The 19,463-nt window shown below is 45.2% G+C and overlaps 1 protein-coding gene across 1 annotated transcript in view; it reads right to left on the bottom strand.

Moving 5' to 3' along the window:
• Nucleotides 1-18,903, bottom strand: part of LOC136614094 (prestalk protein-like) — an 85,738-nt gene extending 66,835 nt beyond the window's left edge. Inside the window, exon 1 of the mRNA XM_066594098.1 lies at nucleotides 18,714-18,903. Coding sequence (XP_066450195.1) covers nucleotides 18,714-18,794 — 81 coding nt within the window. The 5' untranslated portion in view covers nucleotides 18,795-18,903. The remainder of the gene's footprint in view (nucleotides 1-18,713) is intronic.
• Nucleotides 18,904-19,463: the final 560 nt, after the last annotated feature.

Below are 19,463 nucleotides of genomic sequence, written 5' to 3'. Positions count from 1 at the left end.
ACATCTGCATATTGGCCCCGGGCGGTCTCCTGGCTGCGATACATCGATGACATATTTGTTGTCTGATCTGGTTCTGTTGAGGAATTACTGTTTCATCAGGAACTCAACAGCATCAGGCCAGAGCTGCAATTTACTCTTAAATATTCTAACAGCAGCATAGAATTCTTGGATGTAACAATTATTAAAACCAGTACTGGCTTCTCCTCTGATCTCTATGTCAAACCAACTGACCGAAAAAATCTTCTTGAGTACAGAAGTTTCCATCCTAAAACCACAATTGACTCGCTTCCGTGGAGTCAATTCCTACGGGTTAGGCGAGTCACCAATGATGCATATGTGGAGACACGCCTATGCGAGTCACCAATGATGCCTATTACACACCTGTGTAAAAAATTTCTTGATCGTGGATATCCCACAAAGCTAGTGACTGAGAAAATGGAATGAGCAAGAGTACTCACACAGGATGAACTATTAATCTCTAAAGGTAGAACTAATAAAAATGAACGCATTGCTTTTGTTTCTACTTTTACCACCAGAAGTAGACAGGTATCTTCCATTCTACGTAAACATTGGCCATTATTGCAGCTAGCTCCACAGGCGAATGCATTCCGTGAACGGCCAATTATGTCATATAAACGCTGCCCTAGTCTGCGCGACAAATTGGTACGGTCAACTTATGAAAAACTATCTCTCGGACATCTAGAACCTTTTTATCGCTCGGGACAGGCAGTTATCCATGTTTGGGTTGTTCCAGTTGCTCAAACATGATCAAGGGTAGTCAATTTTTTCATTCACAGACCGGGAAAAGTTTTCATATCAAGGGACGTCACACATGTTCATCGACACATGTCATCTACTTACTCACCTGCCCATGTGGCCTACAATATGTCGGCCAAACAACACAGGAGGTGAGGAGTAGAATTTCGAGCCACAAGAGCGCGATATGCACCAAAAAATTAGATCAGCCAGTACCACGCCATTTTTATGACAGTGGACACTCGGTATGCCAATTAAAATTCTGCATCATTGATTCTGTACCCAAAACATCTAAGGGGGGTGATAGAACACGAATGTTATTAAAGAAAGAATTATATTGGATTTTTACACTTGATACAATGACCCCAAAGGGTCTAAATCACGAATACGATACCCATATGTTCCTGTAGTTATTCTGCTTTCTCTGCATTGGTTATGCCATTTATATGGATTTTAATTCACTCACTTATTTGTATTTTTATGTCTTCACAGTGCATTTATGATGTCGTTATGGCACTAAAGAAATCTATACTGCATCGGAGTGTTATGCGAACAAATAGCCAATTTTTGTGTATTATTTATATGCAATTACTGGTGGTAGTCTTGTATGGAGGTTATAGCATCATGTGAATATTGATGAATGCATGATGAGCCACTTTGACATCTATGTGTATTATGAATATCATTACTGGCCTATTAACATGATTATATATGCACGATATGCTATATCTGATTTTTTTACCTGATTATCTCATGCCAATTCATGATGCCCTCCAAATATCTATTTTTTTTTTCTGGATAGTGATATTTAAAAGTTAAAGAATATGCAATGGTATTTTTCACGTGGAGGCCACACCCCTTGGGGAGGAGCCCACACGTGCGGCTATGACACTGCAACTATACAATATATTCTGATGTATAGATATGCGGTATTCTTTTCTGTGCGTTAAAAGTTAAAGAATATGCTATGGTATTTTTTACGTGGAGGCCACACCCCTTGGGGAGGAGCCCACACGTGCAGCTATGACACTGCAACTATACAATATATTCTGATGTATAGATATGCGGTACTCTTTTCTGTGCGTTTTAAAATATGCAATGGTATTTTTCACATGGAGGCCACACCCCTTGGGGAGGAGCCCACACGTTTATGTCTAGTAGTAGCTCTATGGAGCAGGGTGTGAACAGGATATGTGCCCAATGACGCTGCACGCTCCAGTCATGTGACCACGCTATACAGACGTGATGTGATGATGTCACGGTGGATGGGAGGAGACTCATACAGATTCCAGCCAGTAGGAGTCTTGCATAACACGTCTCCATGGCGACATAGCCACAAGAGGAAGTGAAAGGTTGCTACAACGCTCCACCATAGCTACAAACTCCGCAGCATGTGTGTGCCATAATGACATCAATGAATGCAGGTGAATTTTATCATGTGATCTATTGTGATTGGGAAATGTGATATTAGACACACTATATATTTGTATGTTGTTCACTTGTTGTCCATACTTGACAAAGACTCTTGTAGTCGAAACGTCGTGTTTTTCTGTCTGGGAGGAAAGAAATAAAGAAACTTCATTGCTTTGCACCTTGATCTGCTGTTTCCACTACTTCATCAACATTAGTAGTAGCAGTATAGACAGGCCCCAGTAACATTTCCGTAGCAGCAGTATGGGCAGAGCAGAGTATTAGTTACATTTCTGTAGTAGCAGTATAGACAAGCCCCAGTAACATTTCCGTAGAAGCAATATGGGCAGAGCCCAGTGTTAGTAACATTTCAGTAGTAGTAGCAGTATAGACAGACCCCAGTAACATTTCCGTTGCAGCAGTATAGGCAGAGGCCAGTATTAGTAACATTACAGTAGTAACAGTATACACAAACCAAGGTAACATTTCAGAAGCAGAAGTATCGGCAGACCGAAATTACGTTTCTGTTGCAGAAGTATAGGCAGACCCCTCTAGCATTACTGTGGCAGAAGTATAGGTAGGCCGAACAGAGTTACATTTCTGTAGAAAAAGTGTAGGCCAACCCCTGACACATTGGTGTAACATGAGTGCAGGCAAAGCTCATAAAAATTACTTAGATTACATTGTAGGCGAGGGCCCAAAAAATTGGTGTACCAACAGTACAAATGTTCCCCAGAAAAATTGCCCATGTCCAACCCAGAGGGCAGGTGAAACCCATTAATCACTTAGCTTACTGTGGCTTAATTTGTAACTAGGCATGGAGGCAGCCCAGTTAAAATAAAAATTGGATGCTTTAATGAGAATTGAAACGTATAAATATTGTTTACAAAAGTTATATGAGCCTTTTGGGCCACAGAAAAATTGCCCATTCGGGGTGATTATGTGAGGTTTCAGGAGGAGTAGGTGGAGGAGGACGACGAATATTATACACAGATTGACAAAGGTAAAGGTCCCCATTTTTTCCGGTGATAGAGAAGAGTGCTTTTATCTGCGGTTGCTGCGAAAATAATCTTTAGGTACCGCTGCTGTCCGCTAGTGGAGAAGAGAAGTCTGGGGAAATCCAGGCTTTGTTCATCTTTATGAGTGTAAGCCTGTCGGCACTGTCAGTTGACAGGCGGGTAAGGCTTATCTGTGATGATTCCCCAAGCTGCACTAAACACCCTCTCTGACAAAACGCAGGGCAAGCAAGCACCTCCAGGGCATACAGCGCGAGTTTGTGCCACGTGTCCAGCTTGACACCCAGTAGTTGTACGGAGCAGAGTCGTCATGGAGGAAGGTCGTACGATCGGCTACGTACTCCCTCACCATCCTTTTACAGTGCTCCCTCCAACTCAGCCTTGACTGGGGAGTGGTGACACAGTCTTGCTGGGGAGCCATAAAGCTGGCAAAGGCCTTGGAGAGTATTCCCCTGCCTGCGCTGATCTAATCTCTGCGCCTCCCCTGCTACTTGGCCCTTGGAACTGCGCCTTCTGCCACTAGCGCTGTCAGATGGGAAGTTTACCATCAGTTTGTCCACCAGGCCCTGTGGTATAGCATCACTCTCGAAGCCCTTTCCTCTTCGGGAATAAGAGTGAAAAGGTTTTCCTTATACCGTGGGTTGAGCAGTGTGTAAACTCAGTAATCCGTTGTGGCCAGAATGCATCTAACGCGAGGGTCACGAGAAAGGCATCCTAACATGAAGTCAGCCATGTGTGCCAGGGTACCTGTACGCAACACATGGCTGTCCTCACTAGGAAGATCACTTTCAGGACCTGACACATCTGGATTGCGAGACAGAGGTTGTGTAGGAGGAGGAGGAAGGTTTAGTGGAGGTGGCATACACCGCCGCAGATACCAGCACCGATCTGGGGCCCGCAATTCTGGGGGTGGGTAGGACGTGAGTGGTCCCAGGCTTTGACTCGGTCCCAGCCGCCACTAAATTCACCCAATGTGCCATCAGGGAGATATAGTGGCCTTGCCCGGCTATGCTTGTCCACGTGTCTGTTGTTAAGTTGACCTTCCCAGTAACCGCATTGGTGAGGGCGCAAACAATGTTGCGGGAGACGTGGTCGTGCAGGGCTGGGAGGGTACACCGTGAAAAATGGTGGCGACTGAGGACAGAGTAGTGCGGGGCCACCGCCAACACGTTTTGGAAAGCCTCAGTTTCCACAAGCCTGTACGGGAGCATCTCCAGGCTGATCAATTTGGCTATGTGGACATTTAAAGCTTGAGCATGCGGGTGCGTGGCGGCGTATTTGCGCTTTCGCTTCAACGATTCTCTTAGTGACAGCTGGACGCTGTGCTGAGACACATTGCTGGATGGGGCCGAGGACAGCGGAGGTGAGAGTGTGGGTCCAGGCCAGGAGACGCTCGTGCCTGTGTTGTGGGGGTGGGTTGGATCTCAGTGGCAGGTTGGGGCCCAGGGGGAGAGGCAGTGGTTCAACCCGGAGGCGGTGAACGGCCTTTGTCCCACCTTGTGGGGTGCTTGGCCATCATATGTCTGCGCATGCTGGTGGTGGTGGCTCCCCGGCTGATCTTGGCACGACAAAGGTTGCACACCACTGTTCATCGGTCGTCCGTGGTCTCAGTGAAAAACTGCCAAACCTTTGAGCACCTTGGCCTCTGCACGGTGGCTTGGCGCGAGGGGGTGCTTTGGGAAACAGCAGGTGGATTATTCGCTCTGGCCCTGCCTCTACCCCTGGCTACCCCACTGCTTCTTCCAACCTGTCCTGTGGCTGCAATTGCCTCCCCCTCTGAAGACCTGTCCTCAGTTGGCTTATCACACCATGTGGGTCAGTCACCTCATCATTCAGCGGCTCTTCCTCCAAATCCTCTGTGCGCTCCTCCCTCGGACTTACTGCCCTTCCTACTGCCTCACTGATAGACAACTGTGTCTTATCGTCATTGTCCTCCTCACCCACTGAAAGCTATTGAAACAGTTGCTGGAAGTCCCCAGCCTCATCCCTCAGACCCCGGGAACTTTCCAAAGGTTGGGCATCGGTCACGACAAACTCCTCAGGTGGGAGAGGAACCATTGTTGCCCAATCTGGGCTGGGGCCCGAGAACAGTTCCTGGGAGTCTACCTGCTCCTCAGAATGTGTCATTTTCATGGAGTGAGGAAGCTGGGAGGAAGGAGGAGCTGTAGCCAGAGGATTCAGAGTTGCAGCAGTGGACGGCATAGAAGACTGGGTGGTCGATAGATTGCTGGATGCACTTTCTGCCATCAACGACAGGACCTGCTTACACTGCTCATTTTTTAATAAAAGGTCTACCACGTGGACCCAAAAGTTGTGATATGAAGCTGGGGGCCGGAGAAACGTGCCTTTCTCCGAATCCCGCAGCAGCCGGCTGCAATTCACCTGGACCAGGAACTGGGCCTATGCCCACACCCTCACGTGGAACTCCGCGTCCTCGACCGCGTCCACGTCCTCTACCCCTACCCCTCAGCATGGTGGATTAAGAATCAAGCAGACACTGAGCTGTGTAAAAATGTTTGTGAATTATTGCCGGGCAGTTGGTGGCTGCCAGCGGTTATATAACGCAAAATGAAGCCAGAGATAAATTATAAGGAAGGATGCAATCAGGACTAGCTGTGCAATATGCAATTGTGATGCACCTGAAGTCCCACAGGCCACGCAGTGAAATACACTGGGTCACAGGTAGCCGTAAAAAGGATTTCCTTTTTAAAATGTGTTTTTTTTTAAATGCAATGCAGGCTATAGAGCGTGTATTGGAATTTCCCTCTATGGGTGTCTGTCACCGTACACTGTGCAGGCAGCTGACGGGTAACACAGAGCGGTGTAAAAAATGTGTGGTTTCTTGGCGTGCACTTGGAGGCAGACAGCGCTTATGTTATGCTAACTGCACCCAGAATTTTTTTTTACTGAAGGCTGAATGCAGGCCTTGCTGTGCAATACTGAGGTACTACAACTCCCAGCAACCATGGAGTTAAATGCACACGGTCACAGGTAGCCCTAACATGGACCATCGGGGTTGTTGTAGACAGGATTCCACACTACCACTGTCCCTGCCTCACCAATACTTCCCCTATACTACGTAGTACAGCCTGAGAACGCTATAGCTGTAATGGGGCTGCACGCCCGATATACAAAAAAAAAAAAGTGCAAAACTGCTCCCAGCAGCCACAACATTAGTGCACTAGGTGAGCTGTGGCCCTAAGAAAGACCGTTGGGGTTCTTGTAGACACTAACACTCTCCCTATAGCAGCAGCACTGTCCCTAATCTTTGCCAGCTTGAGTCTGTGGCGAGCCACGGGCGGCCCCACTTTATATACTCGGCAGTCACTTCATCTCGCCCACACTCACTGCAGGGGGGTGGGATAGGGCTGGAACGTCACAGGAGGAAGTTGTAATGCCTTCCCTGCATGTCTATTGGCCAGAAAATGGTGCAAATCTTTCAGGGAAGGAAATAGAATTGACTCGAACACCGCGTGGTGCTCGTCACGAGTAACAAGCATCTCGAGTACCCTAATACTCGAACGAGCATCAAGCTCGGATGAGTACGCTCGCTCATCTCTAATCATGAATGTTCACTCAGGGCCAGTGAACCGTAGGACCTTAGTGTATCATGCATGCTATCATTGTGTGGGACAACATAACATGGTAGAAAATTGGGCCACGATGTAGGATCTCCTGAGTTTTAGATGACAGCTGTCTGGCATCCTAGATATTTGGCCATGGCCAATAGGTAAGCTTCATGTAAAGTAAGGGCCGTAACTAAGACTGCAGGGCTGTAAGTGGAGGCCAGACATGACAGGTTTAACAGGGAGGGAATGTAAGGGGATTAATGAGGAAAATAAGGAGGGGTTAAAAGAAGAGGAGGAAAATGGAAGAGCAGTTAAGTAACATCACAGACAGCTGAGAAGAAGAACAGGAGGAGATGGAAGATGGATGGAGAGGAGTGAGAGTAGAGTGGGGAGAGAGATAGGGAAAGCCCTTTCAGGACCACAGACAGCATCCAAGATGCTGGCAGTGAGGGAGAGAAGAGGCAGGAGATTTTGGCACCTTGCGGTTGAGCCCTGACACCGTTTCCAGGCACGGATGCCATCTAGGGAGCCCATCCTCGGTCCCTCCAGGCCAGCCTTCTACTGGTCCACCTTCCAGCGCTGCAGGCATGCCTGGGAAGAATCCCACTAGATGGCAGGGCCCTGGGCTGCGGTCCAGAGCTCGCTCGTTAAAAGTGGTGGGGATTTACTGGGAGCTGACACCAGAGAGGAGTATTAGGTGTGGGGTGGTGCTTACCTGGCAATACACCATTCGGTGAGCATCCTCGCTGCGGTGGTACACTATCTGAGAACGATGCTGGGAATGAAAGTCCAGAGAGAGAGGATCCAGGGGACGAGTTTGCAGCATCTGGACGAAAGCTTGACAGTCCAGCAGTGCAGAGATCGGTTCCATCTGCAGGGAGTTTGATGACAGTTCCAGGAGGAGAATAGGTTGCAGCTGTTTCGAAGTCCAGATGGGAGATGTTCCAGTGGCAGAGGAAAAGATGGTGTGTGACAGTGTTTATGTTTGTTACAAAGCAGCACGTCTTAGTGAGTGGGTCAATATGGACAAGTGGGAGGGAATAAATTGGGCATCTGCTGGAAATTCAATGAGAGTCAGTGAAAATTAAAAGGGATCTGCAAATTCAAGCATATATGCTGGCATTGCAGTGGCACATCACATGGTGCAGCCAGATGCTTTAAGTGAAGAAAGGGAAAAGGACCAGCAAGTAATGAAGAAAGGACAGAGTACAAGGGGAGCATACAAAGTTGCGTGGAGGGAGTAGAAACAGCGGGTCGAGATGTGAAGTGACATAAGGACCAATAAGGATAAAGAAGGTGCGGTTTTGCAGTGGTTTGGGATTGTGCATATGTTGGGTGTATCTGTGGCTATGGTAAATCAATTTTTGGCTAGCCTGTCTCTTGGTTTTAAGCTTACGATGTTTTGGGATGTGATAGGCCTTAGAAGGCTTTCAAAAGAAAAAAGTGAGCCAGGATAAACGTAGGCCTGTGTCGTTTTCAGTTTTTGAAAGAGGTGATGGTTGCATTGGAAATAATCTGTGCGGGGCGTTTCGAGGGGGCCTTGTTCTATTTGGCTTTTATGTTAGCATTTTTTTGAGCATTAAGGTTGGGCGAATTGGTTTTGCCTAGCAAGAAAAAAGGGAGGAGACTACTAACAGAGGATGTGAGAGTTGGGGAAGAACAGCTCGAGTCTTTTATATGAAGGTCTAAGACAGACCTAAAAGAAAAAGGAAGAAGGGTATTGATTTGACAGGTTCATAGGGTATAGATGAGCCTTGTTGCATGTTGAAAGCACTATGACGAGTTGGCCAGGGTGAGGATGGGGCAGTTTTTTAGGACATAGGTCTTTCCTATCCAGGTTTCAGTTTGTGGTGGTTTTTCAAAAGGCCCCATAGCACCTCGGCTGGGACAGTACTAGTTTTGGGCCCCATTCTTTTTGGATTGGGGTGGCGACAGAGGCTGCAAGAGGGGATCTGAGTGTTGATGTAATTAACAGGAGTGAGAGATGGCAGTCGGAAAGGTTTAAATCTTATATTTAGACCACGGTGGTTATGAAGTGGTCTGGGAATTTAATGAGTAAGGTTTATTTAGGGGCAGAGGAATTTTTAATGTTGCTATGGTTGCCTTTGTTTTCCCTTTCAGATCAGCAACAGGCCCTAGTAGAGATTCTGGGGCATTCGTATGTGAATTGGGGTGGGGAGAGAGCAAAAGTATGATCAAAAAGGAGACAGTTGGGTTTTGAAGAAAGATCGGCGGTGTTGCGATGAATAGGAATACAAGGAGTGTTGTGATGGAGGGTTTTGCACGAGTTTCATCATTTTGTGGATTTGGACAGGGCAACAAATAATCTGGTGCTGCATGCAGGCAGGAACAATTTAGGTAAGAGGCCTTTTCGCTAGGTATCTTGAGAATTCCGGTATGATATCCTACATTTCCAGGGTCGGTGGTTATTTGGTCAGGTTAAATAAAGTGTGAATTAAACTGAATAGGGAAGTTTCCAGTTTTGTGGCAAGAAATGGGGGTATGTGGATTTAGAAAAAGGCCAAGGCAATTTTTGGGAGATTGATGGTGTTCACCTAAATGAGGTGGGCAGCGCAGATCTGAGGTGGTCAGATCGTGTTTGCAGTAGCGGGTCCTTGGATTTAGTCACAAATTATTGGTTGGGATGGGGGGGGGGTAGGGGCTGGATAGCCACCATCCCCCTTGGTTTATCTCTGGTTAATATTGGGTCTGTAGCCTCCGAGGAAATATTATTAAATGACTGGTAAATAAAGATTTTTTATATATTTCTAATCTGTGTATCTTTTTGGTGTTGGAATGAGAAGGTGACAGATGTCTGGACTCCAAGGACCTCCCCTCATATTGGAGGGGAAGATTAATTCAGGGTTATGATTATTAGTAATGAGTAAATAAATATTTTTGTCTTGTAATAAAATTGTCTGCTTATCCAAAGAAAGGTGCATTGTTATGAATTCAAGCTACAGCAAGTAAAGGAACCAGTCTGTTATACCCGGGTCATGTCTATGGGCATGGCAAACAGGATGGTTTATTTTCCTCCTCATACTATGAATGGGGGATTAGTTAGTTATCTATTGGATAATGGCGATCACGTGATCAGAGACCACTCACAGCAGTCCTTGGTCACTGCCCCAGGGCCCAGTAGCCAGGACATTTTAAATTTCACGAGTCCTCGCCAGCTTCTGCGCTTGCATCTGCCATTTTGCAGATGGGTAAATGGGTCGCATCCAAGCTGGGGAGAGGTTTGTTGAAAAGGATTAGAGATGAGTAAGCATACTCGCTAAGGCTAACTACTCGAGCGAGTAATGCCTTATTCGAGTATCTGCCCGCTCATCGCTAAAGATTCGTCTGCCGGCGCAGGTGAGAGGTGAGTTGCGGCGGTGACCAGGGGGGAACGGGGGGGGGGGGAGAGGGAGAGAGAGATCTCCCCTCTGTTCTTCTCCGCTCTCCGCCGCCGCTCCCCTTCCTCCGCCGGCAGACGAATCTTTAGAGACGAGCGGGCAGATACTCGAATAAGGCACTACTCGCTCGAGTAGTTAGCCTTAGCTAGTCTGCTTGCTCATCTCTAATAAGGATCCCATCAGGGGACATCACCAGAGGCCTGGGGTAAGTAATTTCACCTCTCCTCACGGTTTGTATCTGTGTCGGGAGATGAAACTTTAGCTTCTTTTAATTTTACGTGACCGCTGTTATCAATTGGATAGCGACGATCACATGACCAAGGGTTTCCTACTGCCTAATGCGGCCCCGCATGAAATCTTCAGGCTTTTGGATACGTTTGGTAACCATGAGCAGGGAGATTTTAAATTACTCCGGCAATTCACGGCTTTTGCACATGCCAAGTTAAGGTCCGTGGATAAATCTGAGGGTCTTAAGTGGGGAATTTCATCTCCCCTTATGGATATGATCCGTAACGGAAGAGGAAACTTAAACTTTTTTTTTCTGCATTTACACTTTTTTCTTTACTTTTACATGATGAATAGAGACGAGCGAGTATACTCACTAAGGCACATTAGAGACAAGCGGGGAGATACTTGGCCAAGGTACTGCTCGCTCGAGTAAAGAGTTGGGGGCCGCCGCGGGTGACAGGTGAGTTGCGGCGAGGAGCAGGGGGCAGCAGGGGGGAGAGGGAGAGATCTCCCCTCCGTTCCTCCCCGCTCTCTCTCGCCGCTCCCAACCGGCCCCCGAATCTTTAGGGACGAACGGGGAGATACTCTGCTAAGGCACTACTCCCTCGAGTAATGTGCCTTAGCGAGTATACTCACTCATCACTAATGATGAATAATGCCGATCATGTGACTGGGAATCGCATACAGTGACGTATAAAGACATGTTGCCATCAAGGCACATGAGAGTAATGCTTATGTCACAATAGACAGCCAATGGGGTGCTCGGAACAAGAACACATGACCCCAGAGGCAAAATACAATTAGAAGGAAAAAAAGTAACAATGAAAAGTCCAGTCGGCGGTTCAAATATGCATCCATATGCCTCTCTGACAAGAAGCTTGGGAAGATGATCTCCAACCCATAATGGGCGGTTAACTCTTTCAATACTGCAGACTTGTAGAGAGGAAAAATCTCCTTTATGAACCAAAAAGAAATGTGATGAAACGGCAGATACATTCTTCCTTCCAGCGTGTTCACTATCAGATCTGTGTCTCCTTATCCTAGTTTTTAGTTTTGCACATGTTGCACTTGGCAGGACAGACGTGATGAGATAAACCACAGAAACGCTCAGCCAATCACAATTAGAGCTACCAGCAGGCAGGGATTTTAAATCCTCGGCTGCTGATAGCTCAAAACAGCAGTGATAGCTGAGAACTATAGAGTAAAGGACAGCGGCAGAAGTTGCCGCTGAGCCCCGATAGCCTTCAATGGCTTTTTAGGGAAGGGCTTATGAATACTGTAAAAAAAAAAAATAATAATACTCCACTGTCGGGGCTCAGCCGCGGCTTCTGCCACTGTCCCAGACTCTGCACTGCTGTTTTGAGCTATCAGCAGACGGGGATTTAAAATCTCTGCCTGCTGGTAGCTCTGATTGTGATTGGCTGAACTGCTCAGCCAATCACAATCAGAGCTACCAGCTGTTGGGGATTTTAAATTCCCAGCTGCTGATAGCTTAGAACTACAGAGTCGGGGACAGCGCCAGAAGTTGCGACTGAGCCCCGGCAGCTGAAGAGAGGTGAGTATTGATTTTTTTTTTTTTTAATACACTTTTTTAAATCGCTTTTCAAGGAAGAGCTTCTGAATCCCTTCCCTGAAAAGCCATTGACGGGGATGCCGGCAGCAGGATTCTCTACCGCAGCTGTCATGTGCTGTTGAGAATTGAAGAATTCCTCTGCTGCATCTGCCACAGATGTGTTCTTCATGCCCACAGGGGTCACGGCAGCAGCGGAGAGGTAAGTTTTGTTTTTGTTGTTTGTTTTTTTTTACACAAAAATGTTTCATTTTCAGGGAAAAGCTTATATGTAAAGCCCTTCCCTGAAAAAGAATGCAGGGAGCCGGCAGACCATTGTTTTTAATGGAGCCGGCGGCAGCAGCCGTGCCTCCATTGAAAACAATGCGTGCATTTCCAATGGTGCATGCATGTCCTATCTTTGCAGGCACGCAACTGCAAAGTACGAACATGAGAACACACCATAGGGAATGCATTGTTGTAAATACAAGCGTGTTTTTGTGCGTGCGTATGAACGCACAAAAAACACGCGCGTGTGAACAACCCTGAATAGTGAAGCCTGGAGGACGGTTCAAACTGATGGTCAATAATCATACTGATTGATGATAAATATCGCATGCTGTGGGCTTTTATAACTCTTCACTGTTAGGACTTTAAAACATAACCTTTAATAAAGCAATTAAAATTTAAAATAGTACTCACAAAGACTGACACACATAATACATAAAGAAAAATATTAATAACTCTGGAAGTGTATCTCAGAGGGTTCTTGAAAATGTAGATGCCATATATCGTGTTTTCTAGGTATAGTGCGATGCCTTAACTGGTATCTATTCGAGGCAACGAATAACCGTTTTAGGGTGATAATACACCCCCACAACGGTAGTATCTATAGTCTTGGGAAACTGATAGTGCCCAAGACTGAGATAATTTGTGCTTGGTATTAGCACCAAGAAGGCTTAATCAATATCTGGTCCTTGGTCCGACGCATTTCGCTCAACTTGAGCTCCTCAGGGACCTCTTGTGAATATTTAATATGCCTCTCAGGATCTTAACAGCAATTGCATAATAACCAAATAGTGAGCATTCAGTTGGTCGCAGGTAAATATATATCTTGCAGATCAGATGTTATCTGCAATGAAGTATATAATACCTCTTAATATGGTAAAGAAAATTTAAAAAAAAAAAAAAATTTTCTTTAAAATTTTTTTTTTCTGAAAAGTTCAGAGTAAGCCATGTATCAGAGTCTCGCGTTGTGCATGGGACAGTGCTGCATGGACTTTACACACCCATGCCTTGCATCTACCTTGATAGCTTGCTGGCCCCTATATATTTACTAATTCCTATCTACCAGTGGTAACGATGTTGCCTAATAGTTTTTAGGTCACACACTGGAGAATTTCTAAGTACTATCTCTCTCCGCTAATTAGATTCTATTAGCGCCTTATTCCTAATGCTTCTCTGATTACAAGATAGCAAAAAGTATCGCACTAAGTAGCAGGTAGATCAGTAAAACAAAAAAGGATAGAGCAACAGCAAGCCAACCACCCTGATGGTGAGTGATTGGTATCAATGAGCAAAGTGAAAGGAGCTCTCTTAAATAGGAGCTAAAGTGCCCGCCTTAGAGAGGGTGTGTGTCTCCAAACTCCAATCAGGGTGCAGAGCTTGATTACTATAGGAAATGTTACCAAGGCAACCTACAATGTTTTCCTACACTGATGGTTCAATCACGATCGTGGTTACTTAGAAGTGGATCAATCATTCCCTTTATTAAGGGTGTGTTGACAGATTATGCCTCATCCAATTGCATCATCTTAGGGACTATAGATATGGTAGAATCACTTGTTCAATAAGGCCGAAGTGAGGCCGCCGGCTCCAAGGGGGAGCGTCACCAATGACGCGTTTAATCCCGCCCCTACGTGATGACAGCACTGTGATACGGCGTTGTCCTATCTGCCGGTATCCCCGCAGGCGCATTAATATATTAATCTGGAACGCAGCGTCGGCCCTGCGTGTCGCCGCTGCGTCTTCACGTTAGTCCGCGTCATTGACGTGCTTGCGCATGCGCTGTGGAGTCGATTTGATCCGTAATAGGATATCTCCCTACGCAGGCGTACTGCTGTGAGTTTGCATTCATATGAGCGGCACTTCCTCAGGCATGTATATTGGATTAACCCCATCAGGGCACAAGCGTCTATGAGGATGTAAATATAGTACTGTCCCAGGTATCATTGGCACATAAAGCCCACATAGTATACATCAATTTTATTTATATACTATATTAGTAAGGATACATATAATACATCCCATTTCTCCTCACTTGTGCTGTATGAGCCTCGTGTGGTGCTGAGTGTAAGCTCTCGCCTACGACCTGAAGGTTGCAAGTTCGATCCCCGCATGACTTAGGCAGCCGGCTCAGGGTCGACTCAGCCCTCCATCCCTCAGAGGTCGGCAAAATGAGCACCCAGCTTGGTGTGGGGTAATAAGCAATAATCACCTGAAAGTGCTGTGTAATAAGTTGGCGCTGTACAAATACCAAGATTATTATAGTTAATATATAGAATTGGAGCATGTTAAATGAGGTTTGTATATAAACGCATGATGATCCACACAAGTAAATCGGTTAGTGTATCAAATCTATGACAATAGTGTCGATGGTAATGATGCTACCCAAGTTATATTGGGAAAGGAATGGTTCCTTACGAATGGTCTCTTCAAATAAAACAGTTGAATGACAGGTTTTCGTTAAGTCCAGTCGGGTGAATTGAATCAAATCTGTAAATCCAGTTCGCTTCTTTTTGGAGAAGTCGTCTATCGATGTTACCTTTACGGCCAAAGGTGCGAATGGTCTCAATTCCTTGGAATTTCAGTTGAGTCTCGTCTCCCTGATGTTTTTCCCACATGTGATTGGCGACCGGAGTGTTTTCCTTCCTCCGTATTGTACCAATATGCCCTAAAATACGTCGGCGGAATTGTTGTACCGTCTTTCCGACGTAATTTAATGGGCAACTGCAGGTAGCCAAATATACAACGTTTGTACTCCTACAATTGATAAATTCGCGGTTTGTGTATATTTTTGATGTTGATACACACTTAAAGGAGGAGCTCTTGAGTATAAATGGGCAAGCCATGCAGTTAGAACATGGATACGTATCGGTGAAGTTATGTCGCCCTAGCCACATCGTGTCTGGAAGTGTTGGTTGGAGATTGCTTTTTACAAGTCTGTCACGTAAATTACGTCCACGTCTGAATGTGAAAGTTGGATATTCTGATAGATATCCCTTAACATCAGGGTCCTCAATAAGAAGATCCCAATGTTGTCCAACAATTTTACGAATTTCACTGGCACCTGAGTCATATGTGCCTATAATTCTCATTTTTTCTGTGTCTGTTCGTTTACGTGTCTGGAGTAGTCCCCCTGAGCTGGTGGAAGTACTGACCGTTGAAAAGAAAATAGTTATGGGTAAGTATGTAAGATAAGAGTTCCAGTACAAAGGAATTGTGTTTGGACAGATATATTCCTCTTTGACACGATGTGGCTAGGGCGACATAACTTCACCGATACGTATCCATATTCTAACTGCATGGCTTGCCCATTTATACTCAAGAGCTCCTCCTTTAAGTGTGTATCAACATCAAAAATATACACAAACCGCGAATTTATCAATTGTAGGAGTACAAACGTTGTATATTTGGCTACCTGCAGTTGCCCATTAAATTAAAGTATTTTAGGGCATATTGGTACAATACGGAGGAAGGAAAACACTCCGGTCGCCAATCACATGTGGGAAAAACATCAGGGAGACGAGACTCAACTGAAATTCCAAGGAATTGAGACCATTCGCACCTTTGGCCGTAAAGGTAACATCGATAGACGACTTCTCCAAAAAGAAGCGAACTGGATTTACAGATTTGATTCAATTCACCCGACTGGACTTAACGAAAACCTGTCATTCAACTGTTTTATTTGAAGAGACCATTCGTAAGGAACCGTTCCTTTCCCAATATAACTTGGGTAGCATCATTACCATCGACACTATTGTCATAGATTTGATACACTAACCGATTTACTTGTGTGGATCATCATGCGTTTATATACAAACCTCATTTAACATGCTCCAATTCTATATATTAACTATAATAATCTTGGTATTTGTACAGCGCCAACTTATTACGCAGCACTTTCAGGTGATTATTGCTTATTACCCCACACCAAGCTGGGTGCTCATTTTGCCGACCTCTGAGGGATGGAGGGCTGAGTCGACCCTGAGCCGGCTGCCTAAGTCATGCGGGGATCGAACTTGCAACCTTCAGGTCGTAGGCGAGAGCTTACACTCAGCACCACACGAGGCTCATACAGCACAAGTGAGGAGAAATGGGATGTATTATATGTATCCTTACTAATATAGTATATAAATAAAATTGATGTATACTATGTGGGCTTTATGTGCCAATGATACCTGGGACAGTACTATATTTACATCCTCATAGACGCTTGTGCCCTGATGGGGTTAATCCAATATACATGCCTGAGGAAGTGCCGCTCATATGAATGCAAACTCAGATCAGTACGCCTGCGTAGGGAGATATCCTATTACGGATCGAATCGACTCCACAGCGCATGCGCAAGCACGTCAATGACGCGGACTAACGTGAAGACGCAGCGGCGACACGCAGGGCCGACGCTGCGTTCCAGATTAATATATTAATGCGCCTGCGGGGATACCGGCAGATAGAACAACGCCGTATCACAGTGCTGTCATCACGTAGGGGCGGGATTAAACGCGTCATTGGTGACGCTCCCCCTTGGAGCCGGCGGCCTCACTTCGGCCTTATTGAACAAGTGATTCTACCATATCTATAGTCCCTAAGATGATGCAATTGGATGAGGCATAATCTGTCAACACACCCTTAATAAAGGGAATGATTGATCCACTTCTAAGTAACCACGATCGTGATTGAACCATCAGTGTAGGAAAACATTGTAGGTTGCCTTGGTAACATTTCCTATAGTAATCAAGCTCTGCACCCTGATTGGAGTTTGGAGACACACACCCTCTCTAAGGCGGGCACTTTAGCTCCTATTTAAGAGAGCTCCTTTCACTTTGCTCATTGATACCAATCACTCACCATCAGGGTGGTTGGCTTGCTGTTGCTCTATCCTTTTTTGTTTTACTGATCTACCTGCTACTTAGTGCGATACTTTAGGCTATCTTGTAATCAGAGAAGCATTAGGAATAAGGCACTAATAGAATCTAATTAGCGGAGAGAGATAGTACTTAGAAATTCTCCAGTGTGTGACCTAAAAACTATTAGGCAACATCGTTACCACTGGTAGATAGGAATTAGTAAATATATAGGGGCCAGCAAGCTATCAAGGTAGATGCAAGGCATGGGTGTGTAAAGTCCATGCAGCACTGTCCCATGCACAACGCGAGACTCTGATACATGGCTTACTCTGAACTTTTCAGAAAAAATTTTTTTAAAGAAAATTTTTTTTTTTTTTAATTTTCTTTACCATATTAAGAGGTATTATATACTTCATTGCAGATAACATCTGATCTGCAAGATATATATTTACCTGCGACCAACTGAATGCTCACTATTTGGTTATTATGCAATTGCTGTTAAGATCCTGAGAGGCATATTAAATATTCACAAGAGGTCCCTGAGGTGCTCAAGTTGAGCGAAACGCGTCGGACCAAGGACCAGATATTGATTAAGCCTTCTTGGTGCTAATACCAAGCACAAATAATCTCAGTCTTGGGCACTATCAGTTTCCCAAGACTGTAGATACTACCGTTGTGGGGGTGTATTATCACCCTAAAACGGTTATTCGTTGCCTCGAATAGATACCAGTTAAGGCATCGCACTATACCTAGAAAACACGATATATGGCATCTACATTTTCAAGAACCCTCTGAGATACACTTCCAGAGTTATTAATATTTTTCTTTATGTATTATGTGTGTCAGTCTTTGTGAGTACTATTTTAAATTTTAATTGCTTTATTAAAGGTTATGTTTTAAAGTCCTAACAGTGAAGAGTTGCACATAGCATTTTGGACTTTACTTGCCCCCAGTGACAACTGTGGGCTTGTATAGCTACAAATTTACAGCCGAAATCAAGAATTCTGGCAAAATCCCCATCAGCATGCAATAAAGGAAGATATTTCTGCATAATCTGACAGATAGAGGGATATTCTACACTATATGGGGGTGAATAGATCATCATGCCCCCCATGGATGTGGTTTAACTCTCAACAAGCCAGTATAATTTTTTTCAGAAGAAATTTTTGGGCCCCAAAACATCCATTGTGGGTAATTGTGATGCTGTAATCTCTCCATAACTTATTGTTCCTCCATCTGGTAAGCCAAATCAGAGGAACAATTTTGCTTGTCACGCAGCAATTCTCCCACTGGGACACTATTACACACATGAATAGGATGACAGGATGAAGCATATAATATAGTGTTACCAGCAGACGGCTTGCAGTAAGTGGACGTTTCCACCAGAGACTGCATAGCATTGCCTGAAACCATATTAGCAAATGTAATGTCCTGCAGCTACAAGTGGAGGGATCTGCTCCATGCAGAAATGGTAATCTGCTCAGGAAGGTTTATAGCTGGTAAATTAGAGCAATGAAAAATAGCTTTTTTAGTTTTTGCAAGAAATATCCCCTATTGTTAACAGAGAGAAGCTGCATATAGAAGCCTGAAATATCTACAGAAATAAAAAAATACACAACATAGAAAATACATAATCTGATATAAAGAATTCACTTTACCCGAAATTGAGACTGTGCGACCTCAAAGCAGAGCGATAGGCACACAAACAGCAAGATGGACATAATGCTATGCTGTGCCATATCTGTAGTGATGGAAGCTGCAGCAGAAGATTGGAGCGTTTACCCAGCGAGCCAGCAAGCAGACAGGGAGACTGAAGAATGCTGGGTGTAGATGGGACATATATAGTTCCCTCAGTCACACGTCGCAAAGATATATGATGAGGAAGAAGGTAAACGCCCCGGAGCTTACTGTCACAAGCTGCATCCAGCCTCCTCATCCATTTACTAAAGTCTATAGATTTCTTGGCTATGTACGTACTGGGCAAACAGAAAAACGTGAAGCTTTATGGCCACGTGTACTTATACAGTGTTTCCCTGAAAATAAAGTCCTGTCTTATGTTATTTTACCCCAAAAGAGGCACTAGGTCTTATTTTCAGGGGATGTCTTATCATACTTACCTAGCATGCTTGGTCCAGGTCCCTCCCGCTGCTCTCCGGAGCTCTGATGTGCTGAGCAGCGGCATTGATTGGCCAATTTAAAAATCCCGCCTCCACAGCACGATAGTCGTAATTAGTTCTTCGACCGATGCTTAGCCAATCAAAGCAGCACTGGATAGCGCTGCATTGATTGGTTCTTGAGCGCTGCTCAGCCATTCAGAGCCATCACTTCTTGGAGGTGGGATTTATGAATCCTGTAACCAGGAAGTGATCTGTGGGTGAACAAGGACTGCAGGACACATGGCGGAGCTC

Source organism: Eleutherodactylus coqui, chromosome 1 (genome assembly GCF_035609145.1).
Source record: "Eleutherodactylus coqui strain aEleCoq1 chromosome 1, aEleCoq1.hap1, whole genome shotgun sequence".
Taxonomy (NCBI): domain Eukaryota; kingdom Metazoa; phylum Chordata; class Amphibia; order Anura; family Eleutherodactylidae; genus Eleutherodactylus; species Eleutherodactylus coqui.
This window is presented reverse-complemented; position numbering and strand designations above follow the sequence as displayed.